The 21160-nt window shown below is 45.5% G+C and overlaps 3 protein-coding genes across 3 annotated transcripts; all 3 read right to left on the minus strand.

The window, feature by feature from the left end:
* Positions 1 to 3023: 3023 nt before the first annotated feature.
* On the minus strand, positions 3024 to 5011 carry LOC119362176 (probable pectate lyase 4). Its single transcript, XM_037627375.1, has 5 exons — positions 4592 to 5011; positions 4161 to 4512; positions 3773 to 3983; positions 3607 to 3675; positions 3024 to 3518 (listed from the first exon to the last, which is right to left on the minus strand). The coding sequence occupies exons 1-5, from the start codon at positions 4902 to 4904 to the stop codon at positions 3294 to 3296; spliced, it is 1170 nt and encodes a 389-aa protein (XP_037483272.1). The 5' UTR covers positions 4905 to 5011; the 3' UTR covers positions 3024 to 3293.
* A 3886-nt stretch (positions 5012 to 8897) lies between these two features.
* Positions 8898 to 11853, minus strand: LOC119360478 (GSH-induced LITAF domain protein-like). Its single transcript, XM_037626104.1, has 3 exons — positions 11396 to 11853; positions 9354 to 9480; positions 8898 to 9260 (listed from the first exon to the last, which is right to left on the minus strand). The coding sequence occupies exons 1-3, from the start codon at positions 11851 to 11853 to the stop codon at positions 9177 to 9179; spliced, it is 669 nt and encodes a 222-aa protein (XP_037482001.1). The 3' UTR covers positions 8898 to 9176.
* Positions 11854 to 15635: 3782 nt separating this feature from the next.
* On the minus strand, positions 15636 to 17515 carry LOC119367147. Its single transcript, XM_037632748.1, has 3 exons — positions 16988 to 17515; positions 16545 to 16854; positions 15636 to 15673 (listed from the first exon to the last, which is right to left on the minus strand). Exons 1-3 carry the CDS (start codon positions 17513 to 17515, stop codon positions 15636 to 15638), a joined length of 876 nt encoding a protein of 291 aa, XP_037488645.1.
* Positions 17516 to 21160: the final 3645 nt, after the last annotated feature.

Raw genomic sequence — 21160 nt, forward strand, 5'->3', positions numbered from 1 at the left:
ATACTTTTGGTATGACTTTTGTAACTGTGGTCGCAAACTGTTTTTTCTTTTTCCATTTCCGATACACAAGATTTTCTTTATTCTAGTAATTTGCATTAACAATCACCAATTGCTTCCTATACTGTAAATTTCCACTGGGATCACCACCTTTCCATTTAAAAAAATCACCAATTTAATTTGCATTAGAATCACCATATGCTTCCTCTATCGATTGCAGTTTATTTAATATGTTAACTACCAAACATGCCCGTGTGTTGCACCGGGAGAGATGATTGGCGTGTATACCAAAATATCCATCGACATGACAATGAAAAAATATCCATCGACATGACAATGAAAACATCCGGATGGTGCCACTCGGCGACAACAGGGAGGTGTCCACCAAAACGTCCATTAGCGTATCACAGAAACATTGGGATGATGCCACCTGACAGCTGCAGAGAGGCGCACACTGGTCTAGCAAAAATGTATATTGGTGGCGCATTAAGAATCATATTACACATATGATACTTTTGGTATGACTTTTGTAACTGTGGTCGCAAACTGTTTTTTCTTTTTCCATTTCCGATACACAAGATTTTCTTTATTCTAGTAATTTGCATTAACAATCACCAATTGCTTCCTATACTGTAAATTTCCACTGGGATCACCACCTTTCCATTTAAAAAAATCACCAATTTAATTTGCATTAGAATCACCATATGCTTCCTCTATCGATTGCAGTTTATTTAATATGTTAACTACCAAACATGCCCGTGTGTTGCACCGGGAGAGATGATTGGCGTGTATACCAAAATATCCATCGACATGACAATGAAAAAATATCCATCGACATGACAATGAAAACATCCGGATGGTGCCACTCGGCGACAACAGGGAGGTGTCCACCAAAACGTCCATTAGCGTATCACAGAAACATTGGGATGATGCCACCTGACAGCTGCAGAGAGGCGCACACTGGTCTAGCAAAAATGTATATTGGTGGCGCATTAAGAATCATATTACACATATGATACTTTTGGTATGACTTTTGTAACTGTGGTCGCAAACTGTTTTTTCTTTTTCCATTTCCGATACACAAGATTTTCTTTATTCTAGTAATTTGCATTAACAATCACCAATTGCTTCCTATACTGTAAATTTCCACTGGGATCACCACCTTTCCATTTAAAAAAATCACCAATTTAATTTGCATTAGAATCACCATATGCTTCCTCTATCGATTGCAGTTTATTTAATATGTTAACTACCAAACATGCCCGTGTGTTGCACCGGGAGAGATGATTGGCGTGTATACCAAAATATCCATCGACATGACAATGAAAAAATATCCATCGACATGACAATGAAAACATCCGGATGGTGCCACTCGGCGACAACAGGGAGGTGTCCACCAAAACGTCCATTAGCGTATCACAGAAACATTGGGATGATGCCACCTGACAGCTGCAGAGAGGCGCACACTGGTCTAGCAAAAATGTATATTGGTGGCGCATTAAGAATCATATTACACATATGATACTTTTGGTATGACTTTTGTAACTGTGGTCGCAAACTGTTTTTTCTTTTTCCATTTCCGATACACAAGATTTTCTTTATTCTAGTAATTTGCATTAACAATCACCAATTGCTTCCTATACTGTAAATTTCCACTGGGATCACCACCTTTCCATTTAAAAAAATCACCAATTTAATTTGCATTAGAATCACCATATGCTTCCTCTATCGATTGCAGTTTATTTAATATGTTAACTACCAAACATGCCCGTGTGTTGCACCGGGAGAGATGATTGGCGTGTATACCAAAATATCCATCGACATGACAATGAAAAAATATCCATCGACATGACAATGAAAACATCCGGATGGTGCCACTCGGCGACAACAGGGAGGTGTCCACCAAAACGTCCATTAGCGTATCACAGAAACATTGGGATGATGCCACCTGACAGCTGCAGAGAGGCGCACACTGGTCTAGCAAAAATGTATATTGGTGGCGCATTAAGAATCATATTACACATATGATACTTTTGGTATGACTTTTGTAAGAGAAGTCTGATCAGACCAAATATGAATAAATCAAACTGCAGCGAAATCTCCCATTCCGCTAATTTTATATCAAAAGGTGGCTCTATTTTTTCGTGGCCTAATTTTAAATCTCCCATTCTAAGTCGTTGTGATAAAATTGAAGTTACTTTTAAAGCTCTTAGCCAACAATTGGCCGACTTAATGCTTCCATGCCCCTCTCTCTCCCTCTTCGCTACTTAATCCTCTACAAAACTACTGGGCGCACGACACTCCCTTCCCTATTCTCACACGACACATGATCCAGCTGTTGTGCTGCACTTGGTCTTATCCATGCATGGTTCGATCGATATCATCGTCCAAAAAACGTGCGCCGAGGGTTGCTCATCTATTAGCACCCACCCCATTTTAGGCTGCTCTCAATAAACCAAAAAATTGTTGTGCAGGCCCAGCTTGTGAGCGCGTCCCAGGATAAAGCTGAGAGATCGATCGATCTAAAACACGCACTGAGTCGGTTCAGGAAAAAGAAAACAACACGGGGAGAGATCGGTCAACGTAGGAATGCACGGGAATCAGGCGACGGATGAAACTAAACCAAGAATACCTATTCCCTTTAATAGTAGGTATAGACGGATGAAACCAAACCAAGAATACCTATTCTCTTTAATAGTAGGTATAGATTTGCGTTAAAAAACACCATTTGCTTCATACACTGCAAATTTGCACTGGAATCACCTTCTTTCCATTTAAGCTTCCTGTAATGTAAGCTTTTTTTTTGTAAGGTATTTTAATATAAGTTTTGATCAATTGCAGTTTTTCTTGAATATGTTAATTTGCGTTAAGAAAAACCATTTGCTTCCTCTACCATAAATTGTGTCTTCTAACGGATAACCTTTAATTATTTTACCTCTTTGTTTTTTATTTGCACTAGAAATGGCCACTCGCTCCCTCTCACCAAATGTGAATTCTCTCTTCTGCAGAGTAACTTTTTCGTGCTCTGATTGTTTTACTATTGTGGCAATACTAATTTGCATTAGGAATAACCACTTGCTTCCCCCATCCACCTGTAAATCCTCTCTTCTAAAGAATAACAGTTTCATCCTCTAATCACTCAAGATCAACTGTATCACACGCTAAGAGTTTATTACAATTCTAGCATAGGACTACTGAATAGAAGCTCATTTTCTTTTTTACTTTGATGACCCAATGGCCGATCAGGTTTGCAGTTGTTGGCCGGACCTGAACCTGAACTTCCATGAGTCACAGCGCTAGCAGTCCGGGGGCCTGGGCACAGGCTGCCACCCAGCGCAGAGCTGAATGACCTCCTTGAGCGCCGGCGACGCCGCCTCCATCGTCCACCTGTCGTAGTACTCCTCCGGCCTGAAGACGCACTCGGCGCCCGGGCCGTCGACCAGGCACGGCAGCGCACCGTGCAGGAACGCGTCGCCCTCCGACCTGATCCACCCGGCCGCCGTCTCTTCTCTGTCAGCAGCCTGCAGCAGCACTCATCAGTATCTGTAACCAAGATGTATGCAAAATGCTCAGCCTCATAGTATCATCTTGTCTGAAGATGCAGAGTACCTTCTCCGGCATGTACTTGAAGACCGTCTTCTTGTGTCCTCCTTCGTATATGTTGCACTGAGACACAATCTGCAAATGGAGGCATCATTTCATTAGATTGATCATCTAAGTGAGTGTTGCCCGTTGCAAGCATTTGGAATAGCAGATGCCGGATGAAACGAGCCACCTGAGCTTCGACGCCGGCGCAGACTGCGTATATGCCCCAGTCCCTGGTGTAGTTGTTGTAGAGGTGGACCTTGCCGAAGCGCAGGCGCGGGTGCCTCTGCCGCGTGCCGTCGAAGAAGCAGTGGTGGATGGTCACCCTGATGCACCTGTCGTCGACGTGCGCCGGGTCCGCGCCGATGAGCATCGTCTTGTCATGCCTTGCAAAGTGGCATCTGTGCAAAACAATGACACACAGGCACATGTTCATCAGCACAATTGTCAAATGAAACGAGTGAAGAACTGAAGTTTTCGTGATGTTATACACAGAAATTTAGTTGGATTGCTTCATGTTGTACATAGAAATTTACTGTTGTTGGTGAGGAGGGGCAGTAAGAAAAAAAAGGAACTACCTGGAGACGGTGATGTCGGTGCTCTGGCGCGTGATGTCGATGAGGCCGTCGTCGTAGTCGGCGAGGGAGCAGCGGTCGATCCAGATGTTGGTGGAGCCGGGCTTGATCTGGATGCCGTCGACGTCGTGGCCCCGGCCGGCCTCGAACTGGAGGTTGCAGACGATGACGTGGTGGCAGTCCTTGAGCTGGAGCCCCTTGCCGGTGAGCCGGACCCGCTGGCCGCGCCCGTCGATGGTCTTGTGGGAGGAGACCCGGAGGTAGGTCTGCAGGTGGATGTCGCCGGACACCTCGAAGACGACCCACAGCGGCTCCTTGGCCCGGCACGCCTCCCGCAGCGTCCCGTGCCCGTCGTCTGCGCGCCGATCGATCAATCAGTCGGTCAGTTCCTGACAGGGTTCCGGAGCAAGATTGAAGGCGGGTAAAAAGGGGACCTTGGAGGGAGGTGACATGGTAGAGGGCGCCGTGGAGGCCCCCGATGGCGCGGCGGCCGAAGCCCTCGGCGGCGGCGGCGAGCGCGCGGAGGGTGCGGTCCGCGTCGGCGTAGGGCGTCCGCGGCTGCGGGGGGCGGCGGGCCGCCGTCGTCACCGTCCCAGGCCCCGCCTCCGTGTCCATGCCGGGGCAGGGGAGGTAGGCTGCGGCGGCGGCGGCGGGAGTCGGAGGGGGATGCGGGGGACGGGGGTCGGAGGAGGGGAAGGAGATCCAGCAGCAGCAGAGGCGGGAGAAACAGGAGGCACGGGCGCCCATGAAATTCGGCCGTGTCGGTGGAATTCCGCCAAATGTGGTGAGGAATCCACACACTCACTCGCTCAGGGCTCAAACGTCTCGACCCAAAGTCTTCTTTTCCTCTCTTCTAATAAAAGAAGAAAAGTCTTGTTTATCCCTTATGAAACACGGACGCAGACCCACCTTTAAAGCCCACACACACTCCACACCCTATGGCGTGTTTGGTTGCCTGCATGAGACCCAACCAGGTCCGCGCGGGAAGAAAACGGGCTGTTTGATTGGCTGCATATACTGTTGGGCCTGCATGGTATGATGTTTAAAGCATTCCTAGGCCTGGCTCCCTGAGAACGCTCGAATCGGCAGTTTCTTCACAGCCAGGCCCGAGCGGTGCACGTGGGCGGCGGCGGCTGCACGCGCGTGGCCACGCTCGAGAAGCTGCGTTGCTTCCCGAAGCGCCGGCAGTTATTAGCCTCACCGCTCCCTCTCCCCACTCTCCCCCACTCTCCCAACTCTCACCGGCGGCAGCAGATCGGAGGAGAGCAAGAAGACCACCGGATTCCATCACCGGTGAGCTGATCATCACCCGCCCCGCGGCAAATGGCGGTAAGCACTTTTCTGTTCGTCATGCACTACTTTTTCGCGTTCGATCCGGTGGTAGATTCGATCCACGACGGAGAGGGGAATGGGGAATAGAGGTAGATAAGCATGGCAATTCGTACTAGTTGCAAGATCGGAATAGAGGTAGATGCGGATGGAGTAGAAGGGGATTGGGGGTACACAACAGACACTGGCTAACCACGGCGGCCGTTGAGGCGTGCGGAGCGGCAGGTCGAGTGGCTGGCCTTCATCTTCTTGTCCATCGCCGTGCGGGGTGGCGGGTCGTCGTCGTCCTCGCCGGAGTCGAGGTCAATCTGCCAGGTACGACGGCCTGGCTCCGGCGCCCTCACTAGCATCTGCACTGGTTCTTCCTCCTCCTTAGGCTCCCCACCGATGATCGTCGGTGGCACGTTTGCCGTCTCGCAGTACACTGCGGCGCGGCGGTAATTAGGAGCCAAGTACTTCTTGTACTTGGACCACCTCTTCCTCTGTTTAGCGGCGTCAGAGACGGCCTGATTCATGGCCCAGCGAATGTCGTCGACTGCCATCGCGCCCTTCGTTGGGTTAGGAATCGGCGTCTTCAACTCTTGTGCAGTGGCCCTCATGAGCACTGCATCAGATTCCTTCTGCATGTCAGGCATGGAGCCAAAGTTCGAGCACATCTCCATGGTGTTCTCGAACTTGATGCGGTCACCAGCCGACCACCCGAGGAAGAAGGCCCTCCAGCCAATACCCTAAGGGAAGGGGTTGGCGTTGGAGCTGGAGCTCATGGCGATGGAGAGGAGGAAGGTTGATAGTGAGAGAAGAGAGGGGTGGGTAAGTGGTGGTGGTTAGGGTGAGTAAATATAGGCGCGGTGGAGAGGAGGAAGAATGACAATCATGCCGTTTTAACTACACGCTCTTCAATAAGCCATGAACTCTGTGTTGTGCTTGACTCCATGAATTGTGTGCAAATCAAGGAGAGCAATCAGATGGGCACGGAGGTGCTTCCGGCTATTGGCGAGAAGGGCAAGGAGGCGGTTCATCCAATGCCCGAGGTGGTGCTGCCACCCACCGCTGAGGAAGGACCGAAGACGCCAACGGTTGGCGACGACGAGCGCATGGAGGAGCCCCCCCCCCCCCAGCAGCAAGCGCCGCAACTACAAGCACCACCATGAGTAGGGTGGCCCAACTCAATTTTGCAAGGTCATCCTTGCACCGAAGCTTGAGTGCATCCCCCTGGACTTCACCAAGCACTTCGTCGCGGTGCCGACGGAGTTCAAGCTGAGGAACAACACCGGCTGCTCCTGGAGGGTGATGGTGAAGCTGATGAATGGTAGTGTGACCCTGGATCATGGTTGGGCCACCTTCACCGCCGTTCATCAGATCAAGATTGGCTACATGGTGACGTTCAAGCTCCTGCCTCCCGACACCCCCAAGGTCATCATCTTCGACGACGATGGCATTGAGGTGGTCAACAATTGCAGGAAGCACGACGAAGCCTTCGCCGTTAGGGACTAGGGCCGGGGCACCTCCTTCCTAAGTACTATCGAGTCTGCTTTATGGTTTATGCGTTGAACTGTTTGAACTATCATTATGATGTGTGGTATTATGTTATCTGAACTATGTTGTTAAGTAGTTGATGGTCTGTTTATGCTCTGCTCTGCTTATGATGTGTGTTACATGGTTGTGCAGAAGTGTGCTGGTAACCTCACCAACTAGGCAAAGAGCTTACCACACACCAGACGTTGCATACAACCAAACACCATGCCTTGGGTTTGTCCATTAACATGCAGGCAACCAAACACCAGGCAGTGTGGTTCAGCCCATGCAGGCAAGAGGGCATGCAGGCAACCAAACAACTTGCAGATGGTGCATTTGAGGTTGCATTTGCATAGCCAGACTGAGTTGAGAAGGCTATGCAATGCAGCTATTGTAGACTACGACAACCAAACACGCCCTATATGAGCACCTCGAGAGAGTGAGCACAAATAAATCCAGAAAATATGCAAGCAACTATATCTACAACTTGAATCCGAGAAGGTTCCCTAATCATTTAAGTTATGCTTAGTTCACATTTCTCTCTCTCTTTTGAAAGGCAATGGAGTGCGTCTTTCTTTGCTTTGCTTTTTTGTTTTCTCTTTGCAGACAAGTAGTTCTTCTTTTGCCCCTCTATTTGTTCTCTTCAATGTTCGTCTCCTTCACTTCCATCGGTATTCAGAAAGTAAAATCCGAAACACAACAAGGGGGGAATATTTTTGCAATTGACATTGCTTAGTGTTTACCTACGTGTGGATTTCCATGAGTGATGAATGAACCGCACTCGTGCTAGCCTGGATACAATTAAAACAAAATCAGTGCTTCAAAATGTGGGAAAATATCTAGTGCTACCAAGCTTTAGGTGCTACCGTGATACAACCTTCTGGGCCGTCAGATTCTTAGATCTGATGGCTCTCAATGACTCTGCAACATTTGCAAAAAAGCTTACGAGCTGTCAAAATTTGCGCATAGGTCCAGCAGATCTAACAGCTCCCGGATGCCATCCGATCTAAGAATCCGCTCCCTCAAAATGCTTTTGGAAATAACCTTTTTGGAGTATTGGTTTTATTTTTTATACGGAGCTGGCCAATTGTTTTTTCATCACGAAAATTTGCACGTGAGCAACACATCCAACCATGTTTGTTCTAAAAAACATCAGATATTATGAATTCTTTTACTTTTTTGGATTTTATACTATTTCGTGTATATGTGCTCGAGGAACAAAATACGTTGTCTTTGGAAATAAAGAGACATGCCACACCGGACCCCTCTATCATTCAACGTAGCTTTCATTCCTACAGGTCCAGTGTTTGATGATCTAACTGTTTCTTCAAGCTGACCCACTGCCATTTAATGTTTCATGATTCTTTTTAGAGGAAAGAACAGCAGACCCCGGGATATTCAATTATGTTTCCGACCTCACATGCGCCCGGGCGAACAGTAATGTTTCAGAATAGCAAAAAAAAAAAGATGGTTTGCCCGGCAAAATGTTTGAATGTTCTGACAGCATGCAGAAATTCCAAAAAAATTTGACACTCATGGTGCTCTAAATAAAGAAACAAAATCAGTGCTTCAAAAAGGTTGAAAAAACATGTTCAAGATGCTCTGGACTTGCGGAAGGATTAATGATAGAGGGGTCCCGTATTCAGTCATGTTTGGTTCATTGCTCTAACACATTGCTAAATTCAGGCATGTTTGGTTCGTATCCACACATTGCTAAATTCCCGTCACTTCCTTAGCTATGAAGCAAATAAAATCGGTCCCAGTTTTATTATATATATGCACATATTTTTGCCAAATCTTGCCACAGTTGCAATGATCAGTATGTTCACCACTTTCTTTTTGTCTTGCCACAACTTAGAAGAAAAAATATACATATAGCTATGAACCAAACATATGTGAGCACAAGCTAATCAATCCCCAAAATATCATCAAATGTCCCATTGCAAGAATAGCTAATCCGGCCTGGTCACACTCGTGGTATTTCTGCAGTAAATTGTCAATGTAGGCCACTCATTACAAAGCATTACCCAGCAGACGGTGGACACAAACTAAGAAACAACATGCTACATGATATAATGACAAAGTAGCCATTTTATTTATGTACAGATCACACAAGAACAACACACGGTTGGAAACTATATCATATACTCATATCAGGCAGTTCATGTGAGCGCTCTAAGCAGGCACGGCAAAGCTTGGCTCGGTCCAGCTGGTTGGGTCGACGACGATGCACGGATCGTCCTTCTTGAACTCAGCCACCTGCACAGTTCATCAGAGGGAAAAAAAGGATTACACATAGAATTAGAAGCACAAGAAAGCAAGATATAGGAGGGCAGGGATATGATGCCAAACCATTTCTCCACAGCTGGGGCAGTAATGCTGTTTGTGCCAGAGGCAGTCCATGGAGGGGCACAGGAAGCACACGCCCAGAAAGAACGGCATCATGCAAGCCACAACTGATGCGACACTCGGCTTCGACCTGTTCAATGTGTAACAAAGAAGGCTTAGCATCCATGATTTCCAATTACATTTCACTATCACGACAAGTACTACAAGGAATATTGCATTCACGTCTCCCTCGCCTATCTATTCAACCACACGCAAAACTACAAGACTGCTTATTAGCAATCAAATATACAAATAGGATAGACAAGCCAAACTGAACAATAACAAAATATTGTTTTTCCACAAAGATAATGAAAGTAGCCCCTCGTAATGTGTGGACAGAAATACAAGATACTACCAGAAAATAGTACTAAGCCGGACTTCATAACACAGGATAATGCTCATTTAAGTTTGCCAGTCAACCAAAATCCCTAGAGAACGAACTAATGGCATCCCCAAAAGGTGTTACAGAATTGAGATAAATAACACTAGGAAATGTGAATAGAATAATCAGATGCTATCAGGCTACAGGTAATGTATTACTTGGAAGGTCTTTGCATAACAGAGAAATGCTAGATTAAGGTTTGGCTTGCTAACTAATAAAAACGTCTTTCCAACATATCTGCTACTAGCATTTCTAAAAAATAACAAACCTGCAGAATACAAGACAACAAATAATATAAATACATACATTAGATGTCATGGTATATGTCTTGAGGCTAATGCTATTTCAGGAAATCATTGGTCTCACCAAGCAGGGTTCAACATCAATTCAAAGTCAAAGCCGAACTTGGGATCACCTTTGGATAAAGATAATATAGTCTTGAGCTATGAGCTTGGTTTGAAGGGCTAAATAATATTTAAAAAATAAAGAACACAACTAGAATTGGAATGATGGTGTGTCCAACTAGAATTGGAAATCAGAAGCTACAAGTTAGAGATTCCGCTTGCTGCTTGGTTCTATTTCAGATGTTCTGTTTGGAATGGTATAAGAAGTGTGATTGGGCATGATCTATACAGAGTTCAAACTGTTTCATGTATCCCTAACAATATCACTAGCCAGCATCTCTTATGATCTTATCCCGTTCCCCGCTAAAACTGGAGATAATTATAATGTTTCTATGTTAGAGTCGGGTCTTTTGACTTTTAGCAGTCAGAAATCATTCATACGTTCTAGTGATAAAAGGAGCACAAGATGGCATAGAAGGTTGATGATTGCGTGGCACCCTTGACAGCTGACCTTTGATGGTCATCAGAATATATCTTCACACATAATTTTGTTCACCAAATTAAACTTGAATCCATCTAAGCTAAATATTACTCAAATGGAAGTCAGAATCATAAGAGTAATGCGACCAGAATGAAACTCCACTTTAATAGTTAAGATATTCTGTAACTCAACTTCAAAATAAGTATCAATCCTTATGAGAAATAGAATTAACGAATCCTAAGGCAAAGGGGCGAGAAACTCAAGGCCACTCTTCCTCCGGGCTTTCTTTCCGCAATTTTGTCCCACTAAACAACTTTGAAGAGTTTGACTATTAACAATCAACGCAGCAACAATTCCTCTTTCCAACCAAGGCTGCCCCGCACGACAAGATGAACAAGGAGCCAGATTATTATGAATATAACAGCATGAAGAGCACCTCAAGGATCAAGCTCCTCCCAATTGACAGTCCAGAGATCATAGGAACTACCTCTACGACGCACTAGACTTGGACATAGCCATCATCTCTAACTATCACCCCTATCTATCATTAGAACAACACCATTATCCACTCTTTCACTGGAATCAAGCTAGCCCTCGGGACGCACCAAGGAATATGCCCATGGCTAAAACTAAATTCTGTCCGATCAATCCACAATTCACTAGGATCTCATCCTCAAATCGCGCCTAAACCTCATAGAGGCCGTGTATTGCCCCAGATAACGGCGCGAGATTACAAGGGAGGAGAAGCAAAAAAAGGGGGGGAAGGGGAAAGAGGGGAGATTAGGGGTTGGTTCCTGACCGGACGGAGGTGACGGCGGCGTCGCCGCAGGACTGGCAGTGGAAGGGGGCGGGCGTGTCGCGGAACATGGTGTGCTGCAGGGGCACCCCCTTGGGCGCGCCGGCGTAGATCGCGTTCGGCGGCACCCGCCCCGCCGCGTAGGGGTCCGGCGGGTAGTAGTAGCTGCCCTGGGCCTGCGCCGGGTTGTACGGGATGCCGAGGGCCGGCTCGTCGCCGGCGGCCTTGGCCGTCGCCATGGTCGCTGCCGGCGGGCGGGGATCTGGGCCGGGCGGTGCGCGGTCGCCGGTCGTGGTTGGGGGTTCTGTTTCTGTGCCGTATGATGACAGACAGGCGCGTCGAGGCTGGAGGGGGGCTGGTTGGAACGGACTTGTTGTGAAAGACAGTTCTTCTCCGTGTTGAAAAAGTATATGTGATGAGTTCGGCCACCTTCCATGAAGGAGCCCCCTTCCACACTCCATGTTTGACATGTTGTAGGCTTGCGCATCGTTTGGTACATACGCATGTGACATGTTGCAATTATCGTAGAGCAATTCTAGAAGATTTCCACATGATATTGATCCCCAGGCGGTCGACAAAAGCCTATGCGGGATAATGCCACCATTTTTAAGGCAGATCCACTTCTGTCCAGGCGGTCGTATGAGTCGAGCTAGTTGAGGATGGCGGGGAGGCGCCCGCAGTCGACGGCTGATTCAGCCTTACCATGACCGTCCTCCTCGACTCAGTGGGAGTAGTCCCACTCCCTCTCCACATAACTCTCTCTTGACGCGGTCCTCTTCGGTCTCACCAGCGAAAGGCCCGTGACAAGGGCGTAGCCCCGTCATGGTTAATAAGGGCGAGTGTGACGATGATGGGGAAGGGGGAGATTGAGGTGGGGTCATAGTTGACGAAGTTGGGCGATGAGGTGAATGTGGCAGGCTGGTAGCGACGGGGATGAGGGGAGATAGGAGGCTAGTTGGTGCCGGGGGAAGGAGAGTGATGAAGGTTTATATACCTGTGAATCGGCACGCTCCGACGGCAAATGGGGACGGATTGCGCACACGAAGGGGGATACATGTGTGTAACACGACGACTGCTATTAATTGGAAAAGCGGAGGGGCCGATGAAGTGAAAGCGACAGTCGTACGACAACTCCATTGACTAGGCTACACGTAAGGAAGATGTTAGACCAAAACTTTCCTTTTCGTGCGAACGATTGCAGATGAAGGCCGCTACATATTAGTGTCACAACGTTAAATATGAAGGCTCATGAGCTTTATTTGGAGCGTCTTCTACACATAATGCAGGTCAAGGGTTGTATGACGATGCTCCTAGAACGACTTTTTAGACCACGAGTGTCATATGAACGACTATTATGGCGACGGAAGTCAATATGACGCACAAATTGCCTATGTGCCACAAATGCTACGTGCTGCCCTCTACAAGCACAAGCGAGCCATCGCCTACGCACGCCGGGCCGGCCCATCATGCGCCACCGAGCGTTCCTTCCGAGAGATTTTAGAAAGGATCGGGAAACTTCAGAGCCCTTATTTCTGTTGGTTTTCCTAATTTTTCGGTTATGTTGCAGTTTCTATTTAATTGCTTTTCTTTTCAAATTCATGAATTTTTTGGAACTGGTGAATATTTTTCAAACTTGTGATCTTTTTTAAGATTTTTGTTTAAAAAAATCATGAACTTTTTTCAAAACCTCAAACCTTTTTTAATCTTCAAAAACTGTTTGAAATATGTGATTTTTTTGAATGCATGAACATTTTCGATATTCACTGGCCATTTTTTAATTTTCACGATCATTTTTCTGAATCTGCGGCCATTTTTTGAGTCAGCTATCTTTTTTCTGAATTCATGAATATTTTTTGAATTTACAAACATATTTTTAATTTACTAAAGTTTTTTTTGAATTCGTGAACATATTTGTATTCACAAAATTTTTTGTATACATTAATTTCAAATTAAACCAAAAATAAATATAAGAACTAGAAAAGAACAGAAAAATAGACATGTGTTGTCGCTGTCTCTACTTGCGCTCGCCTGGCTAGATCCATATAGCGTGGTGATGCAAGCGGTAGCACCACGGCCACAAAATCATGCCAATTCCTATTCGGCTCCTCTGCGCCAGTTAACGCGTATTTTGTTAACTGGCGCCTGAAGGCATTGTGCATGGGCCGTCCTATCCAAGGTTATCAGCCGGAGAGATCTGTTTCCTTTTTTTAGGTTTTTTCTGGACCTATTTTGTTCGTTATTTATTTATTTTTTTCCTTTTAAATTTTTAAAAAATATATATTTTTTTAAAATTTGTGAACTTTGTTTTGAAAATCCACAAAAAAAATTCAATTTCGTGTTTTTTTTTCAAAATCGATGAATTTTTTCAAATTAGTATTTTTACAAAATCAACGAACTTTTTCCAAATTCATTTTTTTCGTATTTCGAAATCGATGAACTTTTTTCAATCCACGATTATTTTTCAAACTTATTTCAAATAAGTGAACATTTTTTTTCCAAAATCAATTAACTTTCGTCAAATCCTTGATTTTTTTTTCCAAAATTCACTAACTTTTTCAACCCGCAAACTTTTCTGTTTTTGCTTATAAGTTTATTAACAATGCTTGTGCTAGAAGACTACCTGCAGATGCCTTCTTTGCTAGTCTTTGCTCCTGGACATATACTGCCGAGAGGTAGTCTTTGCATTTTGGTTGTGGAATGTTGTATATTGGCTGGAGCTGTACCACCGGACATATCAAGTTGTACTAAAAACACATATTTTCTGGATGTTATGGTGACACACACTTCATTTCGTTGAGATATCATTTACCCCCAAGTTGCCATGTTTGGGGTGCAGTGTTCATGAACCTTACTACTAACTCAGTAGAATCTAGGCAACACGTTTGTCGCCAACTGTTGCTGCTTATGAGTACGATAAACCTGGTGAGAAAAAAAATACTGTGTGTCAGTTATGGCCATATATAAGCAGTTCATGGCATTTTTTTTCTTTTTCATTTTGCCTAGCAGAAAAGGTGTATGCTGTTGTGGAGCAGCAAACTGAAGTAATGAGCCTGCAATTGTTGAAATCCCAGGACTGTGCTTTGGTGATGTGTCACTTGATACAAAATCCTGAAAGAAATGTTGGGGCCTCATTACTGCCTGTGGTACAATGCAGTCGTGCCGGGCACGAAAATTAAGCATCACTGCTACTCTTTCGAAACCAAGTCTTATTCGCCTCAGATGATAAGACAGCGTTTACCCATTTGTTTATGGGTTCAAAATTGATTTTGTGACAGTGTTTACCCATTTGTTTATGGGTTCATAATTGATTTTGTGAAAAGCCAGGCCAATCTGATTTCTATGAAATTACTGTTCCTAACACGGTGTTCGACAGATTTCGCAAGGATTCAGGTACTCAAACATGGTCTGTGTCCTGACAAACTACACCATCAACAATTTGTTTTGGTCTCCCAAGCCTGTGTATGAAAAGCGCTTATCGCCTCACCGTGTTAGCATGGCATGGCTTCGTTCTGTAAAATGACAGCCGTTGTAATGTACACCTCCCTCTAACTTACTCCCTCCGTTTCAAAATATTTGTCTTTCTAGAGATTTCAACAAGTGACTACGTACGGAGCAAAATGAGTGAATCTACACTCTAAAATATGTCTACATACATTCGTATGTTGTGTCCATTTGAAATGTCTAGAAAGACAAATATTTGGGAACGGAGGGAGTAATATATAAGATGTTTTTTGACACAATGATAGTGCAAAAAATGTCTTATATTAAGTTATGGAGGGGTATGCTTTAATGCAAGGAGTTAAGGATTCTAAAAACACACAAAACAGCAGAACGACAAACATGATAAAGAGCTCACAGGAAGAACCCACTGCATTCTGCATTTCTAAAAGGAATGAAGGACCATCAGCTTTGCAAAAACTAATGTATTTTCCAGTATGTGAAATGCATGATCCAAAAAAATTGCAGGACCATCAACACATTGCAAGTACCCTGCAGTGAAACGCTTTGTCTACAAAGCCGTGGCAATCACATCACACGATGAATGTCAGAAGAGCTACTACATTCCAGCATCACTACAAAATTGTTCAGCCATTGGTCGCAACGATTTCAGTAGTTCTAGAGCTGCTGAGTTTTCTGAATCTGTATCTATCCATCTATAGGCAAAAGTTGACGCCATCATATCCGAGGCAGCGAAACTTGTGAACAAGTGAACTGTCAGGACTCCCGCTCTGATCTTCCTCTACTATGCATCGGCATCCGGGTATCGCAGTGCATCGTAGGCTGAATTAGCAGAAATTATGAGCGAGTTAGGTGGCAGACCAATAATCAATAACAAGATCAAGAAGAAAAAACCTGAAACAATGTAATGTGCAAGGAACTAATGATTGTAAGGTGCTACCTGAATTTTATTCACAGGTTAGAAATTAGTATCTTCTCTGCAAAGGTGAAATGAGATGACCGAAATTGATTTGGCCTTTGAGCTTCCATAATTTCTACTAGCGGCAAACATATGGAATGAACGAACGGAGTTATCTGAAATTCTGAATCAAGAAGAGAAATGTCCAACTAGCTTTGATAAATCCACATGGCACCTACTCTTTCCATCCAACTACTTTAACTCTTCTACAGGATTACACCCATGTTCTAACAGAATGTATCGTGCAGAAACAAGATTTGATTTACCACTGTTGGAACCTGAATTTTGTTCACAAGTTATTCAAGACAAGTAAAATGGGCCAAATCAAATGGATATCATCACCATCTTCTCTGCTAAGGCTGAAAAGAGATGAATCAACTGATTTGCGGTTTCAATTCAAAACCATCTTTTACTTATCTACTCCCTCTGTAAACTAATATAAGAGCATTTAGATCACTATTTTAGTGATCTAAACACTCTTATATTAGTTTACGGAGGGAGTACAAGATTACAGCAGTTGCAGACACCTAACAGTTTCAGTTAACTGTTTTTCAGACTAAAACAGCAGTTTCAGTAAATGAATCTAAAAAACAAACGATTTCAATAACTGTTTTTCAGACTACAACAGTTTCAGTAACCTGTTTGTCAGATTGTAACTGCTTCAGTAAGCTGAAATAAACCCCAAAAGATTACCGGTTTTAGGAGATATGTAGGGGCATGGAGAGAGGCTCTCACCAGGGGTCCCGGCCAGGAAGACGACAATCTCGAGGGTCTCGCCGTAGCTGCCATGGGGCAGGTCGACGACGAGAGGGGTCAGCCTCCCGTAGCGGCCCGCTCGGACGCACATGACGATGTTCGGGTCGTCCACGCCGGCAGCGACGCGGAACGCCAGGTCGTCCCTCAGGCGGAACACGGACCTCTCCTTGAACAAGAACAGGCGCCAGCCGTCGACCTCCTCGGGGTAGAACCCGTTCTCGAGCGCCCCCACGAACAGGATCCGCCGTCCGGGAGAACCGAATATGGCGGAGAGGCATCTTGGGCGAGTCTGCAGTTGAACCATTAACCATCTCACTCACTCAGGAAGCACAAATTTGGCAAGAAGCTGAAAGAAACTAGCTACTCATAACACAATCGCAATCGCCGAAAGCAATTCAAGAAGCGGGTCACGGCGAGCTCACCGGAAGCGGGCCAGGAATGGCAGGCATGCCCGCCTCTCTGAAGGGGATGGGCTCGACGACCCAGTACATCATGGGGCTGGCGTCGTCGTCGTCGTCGACGCTGACGCCGGAGGAGTTCCAGGGGAGGTACTTGCCGTTGGCGCGGAGGTAGCGGCCCCCGACGTGGCGGAGCAGGACGACGTCGTCCTCGAAGTCGAAGCCCGACCCGACGGCCCGCCACATGATGGCCTCCACCTCCGGAAGGTCGTAGTCGCTCAGCTCCGCGCGAAGGCCTCTGTGGCCGAGCCGTGCCGGCCTGGCCCCGGCGGCAAGGTAGCGGCCGTAGGCGGCGCTGTGGAGGAGCAGGCGATGGCCGTCGCCATCGCCATCGCCGTCTCCGCCGTGGTAGATGTGCACCGCCCACGCCGCGTTCATGGATGCGCGGCGCTCGTGGAGCGTGACGCCCACCCCGTCGTCGGCGGCGTGGAGGTAGGTGCGCTGCACGAGGTTCCGCAGCCGCACGTGGTGCCCGTCGTGGAACTGGTCCATCGGTCGCCGGCGCCGGAGAGCTGAGGCGGTGGGCGTTGCGCGGTGGAGAGAGGGCGAGGGGTTCTTGGTTTGTTGGGGACGCCGGCGAGGAAAGCTGTTGGTTGAGGCGGTTGCGTTGGGCGCCAAAGGCGATGTATTTCAAGGCGCGGCAGGTCCGGGCTTTGGGCGGGCTTGCGGGCCGTATCCTCTGCCCAGCCCACACTACCGAGTTTCCGGTATTCTCTTCCTGCACAGGCCCGCGCGCGAGCCGCTTCCACACCGAAAATGCAGGAATCGTACAGGCACCTGCAGGAATCTTCCAACAAACTAGTAAACATAATTATTGTCTCAAAAAAAAGTAAACATAATTGGTTCGATGCCAAAAGTTGGCAATGCTAATATTTGGCAAATGTCAAATGTTGGCTAGTAATTGGTTGAATTTTTTTTGTCAATCTCACAAACAATTGTTAAATTTTGGCAACCTTTAATTTTGACAAATTTTGCTGAATGTTGGCATCAAGCCAATTATACTCTAAACATTGCTCCCCCCTCCCTCAGAATTTCAGAGGGTGGGGGCCGCTTTCGCAATTGAAATCTCATCACAAAGTTTCACGTCGCATTATTTTCTAGCCAACCTGTAAAACCCCGTATAACCCCGTACTTGTAGCATTTACTGCTATCCACACTATGTTAGTCTGATCTCATCTCAACTACTTAAACTTTTAGTATATTTCATCATGCCTTGTGTAGCTAATTGTGTGATGTGTTGTTATTTAATTGTTTCATAATTGTGTGAGGTGGAGTTATCCTGTTCCGGTGTCCCTCGTTATCGACACCAGGGAGCCATCCGTGTTTTGGCACGGTGAATTGAAGACTTTATTATTCTCATGCTTTGGGTCATCCTCGACACAGGGGCGCAATTTTTCTGTCCTCGCATTACAAGCCCGAGGAGATTCCTAACAATCTTGGAATTCCAGGGTGGGTGACTCACGTAGGCTCTTCAGAAGAGTTTAGTTAAAGGCAACACATGTGTATTGTTCTTCTTCTCTACCAAAGCATTGTCGGAGTGTCGATGTGCGAAAAGTTCGGGTAAAGAGATTGTGCCTTGGATTTATGTGAGCTCATATTATTTTACTGCAAACACGAATAATATATACATGGGATGCATGAGCATGAAAACTAGCAAATGCATGAACATAAGTGATGATCGAGTTGTTGTGTATCCAAATGCTTCATGTGGTTAGTGCACCAAACTTCCTTGGCTTATTAAACCTTGAGAACTTGCTTTTTTTTTTTTGAAAGAATGCATTCGATTGCATTACTCTGTGGACGAAGCTGACTGGCTCACCATGAACACTCGTACATCAAGGGTTACATGTTCTACGCTTAACACCTCACATAGTCATGGAATGTCCCATACTTGCTAATACATGGGCTACTCCGTTACAATTCCTACTTGCAAAGCTAAAAACAAACCAATCAAAGTTTTGGTTCAGGAACTCTTTCAGCTCCCCTAGCGCCATGCAGACACCTGATCGATCTCGATCCTTTTGCTCTACGCCATGTCCTAATAACATGGAGTCACTTTCAAAGAAGATACCAATGATTCATCTTGACATGGCAGCTAGGCACCACGTGTAGCAGCCAATATTTCAGGGTGAATAGGATTTATTAGATTCTCCAACCTTGACACGCCTGAATTGACCCCTTATGATCATTGGATTATAGCACCATAGCCACCACTATTCGTTTGAACATGAAAGGTCCCATCAATGTTCATCTCCAGCGTTCTGTGTCGAGGTGGTTTCCACTGTTCTTGACATGTTTTCTTGAGCTCATTTTCCTTCAAGAAAGCATGGTAGCATTCATTAGTCTGTTTAGTAATAGTATATAACATCATTACTTCGTACTTTACCTCCCTCTCTGATTTTATTCCTTTCATTCCACCACTACCACAAGAGTACTATAATTAACCTTATTGTTTTGTTATTTTTCTAGCTTTGGAACTTTATTTATAAATTTTGCAACACATTGTTCCGTTACCAGATTCCTTCCTATGTTTTCCATTCATAGCATTTCCCATATGTGAGCCACTCTTTTACATTTGAGAAAGAAGTGCCCCCTACCTTTAAGGGTTTGCTTACAGAACGGTTAATCCTTCTCTGCTTGAGCTCCTCTATTTCTCAAAATAATCGCTCAATGCCAAGGAATTGTGGCCTAATCTCTATATGAAGTCCTTTAAATGATTTGGGTATCATATTATCCATATTGTTCTCCAATTTACTTCATGTTCTGCTTCTACCTTGACGATCCAACTATCCCTCTTTGGCTTCTCCTCTTTCCTTCCTCCACATAGACATGGTTTGATGTTTTTATTGAAAACAAACCTTTTGTATCAGCATGCCAAGCAAGTTCATCATCATAGTCTATACCAATTGGTATAGCTATGTTAAGTGTATATGCGTGTGCCTCTTGTACAAGCCCGTAGTCATAGTTGAGTAAGGCCTAGGCCCATGTAATCATGTGTATCCCTCTCACTCTCAATATAGAAAATGGTTTGACTCCTTTCTTTCTTACACGTTACGAAAAATGGTAGCGGAGCCAACTCTAATTCCTATTCTACCAGCAGTGGAGAGGTGATTCAGATGAAACCATCTATTCCAGCAACATCCACATCGCCGTCCCATCCCATTTTAGCCATCAACATGTAGGAGTTGCTATCCAGCAAGATCCTCGATGTGTCCTCGTTTCCTGCATCTGATGCGCTCTCACTTGCTCTCGAGAACCCCCCTACTCTCCAACACGTTCTTGGCACTTCATTTGATCTCCAATAGCAAGATCCTCTCATCTGCTTTCCAGCAGCTAACCAACTTGTGTTGCTCCTCTGTTTTCCAGCAGTGAGCCTAGTGTTGTGATGTTGCTCTTGTTTGTTGTTGTTTACAACTGTTGTCTGATTGGGTGCTTTCCAACTTGTCCGCTCAGTAAGTCAATCTAGGCTGCTACTTTCTCTGTTCATATCTGCTGGATAGGTTGTTGCTGCCCAGTCAAGGAAATAAAACATTGCTTTCTCCTAACAACCATGGCAAGGAACGATTTTGGGAGTATGACCATATAAATTAAGTTTGATGGTTCAAATAACAGGGAATGTGCATTTTAGCCTAGACTATCTTGTTGGCTGGTTTTGGCTCTCACTTGACAGATGACCCGCTTAATTTGAATGACGATGCAACTAGGAAGTCTTGGCAAAAGATCGACTATTAAGTGATGAGAATCTTAGTTCTGGGCGTTGATCCGTCACCCCAAATGAGTCTTGAGCATCACACTTCAGCTAAAGAGATATGGAAGTACTTTGAGCAGCGCCACCTTCACCTTGGTGGTGCAGTTTCTTTTTCCTTGTTGCAGAATTTGCAACACTCGATAACAAGAAGACATGTCCATGGAAGAGTACTATGGGGACTTCACTCTCATCACTGGTCTACGATAACCCGCAAGTGCAAGGGATCGCAACAATCTGCGATGGGAAGTATGACAACCCAAATTTATTGATTCGACACAAGGGAGACAAAGAATATTTATAAGCTTTAGCAACTGAGTTGTCAACTCGACCACACATGTAAGTAAATACTTGCTCGGGGGAATTCGTTAGTAGCAAATGGGATGAAGTGA

The sequence above is a fragment of the Triticum dicoccoides genome, chromosome 2B (assembly GCF_002162155.2).
Source record: "Triticum dicoccoides isolate Atlit2015 ecotype Zavitan chromosome 2B, WEW_v2.0, whole genome shotgun sequence".
Lineage (NCBI taxonomy): Eukaryota > Viridiplantae > Streptophyta > Magnoliopsida > Poales > Poaceae > Triticum > Triticum dicoccoides.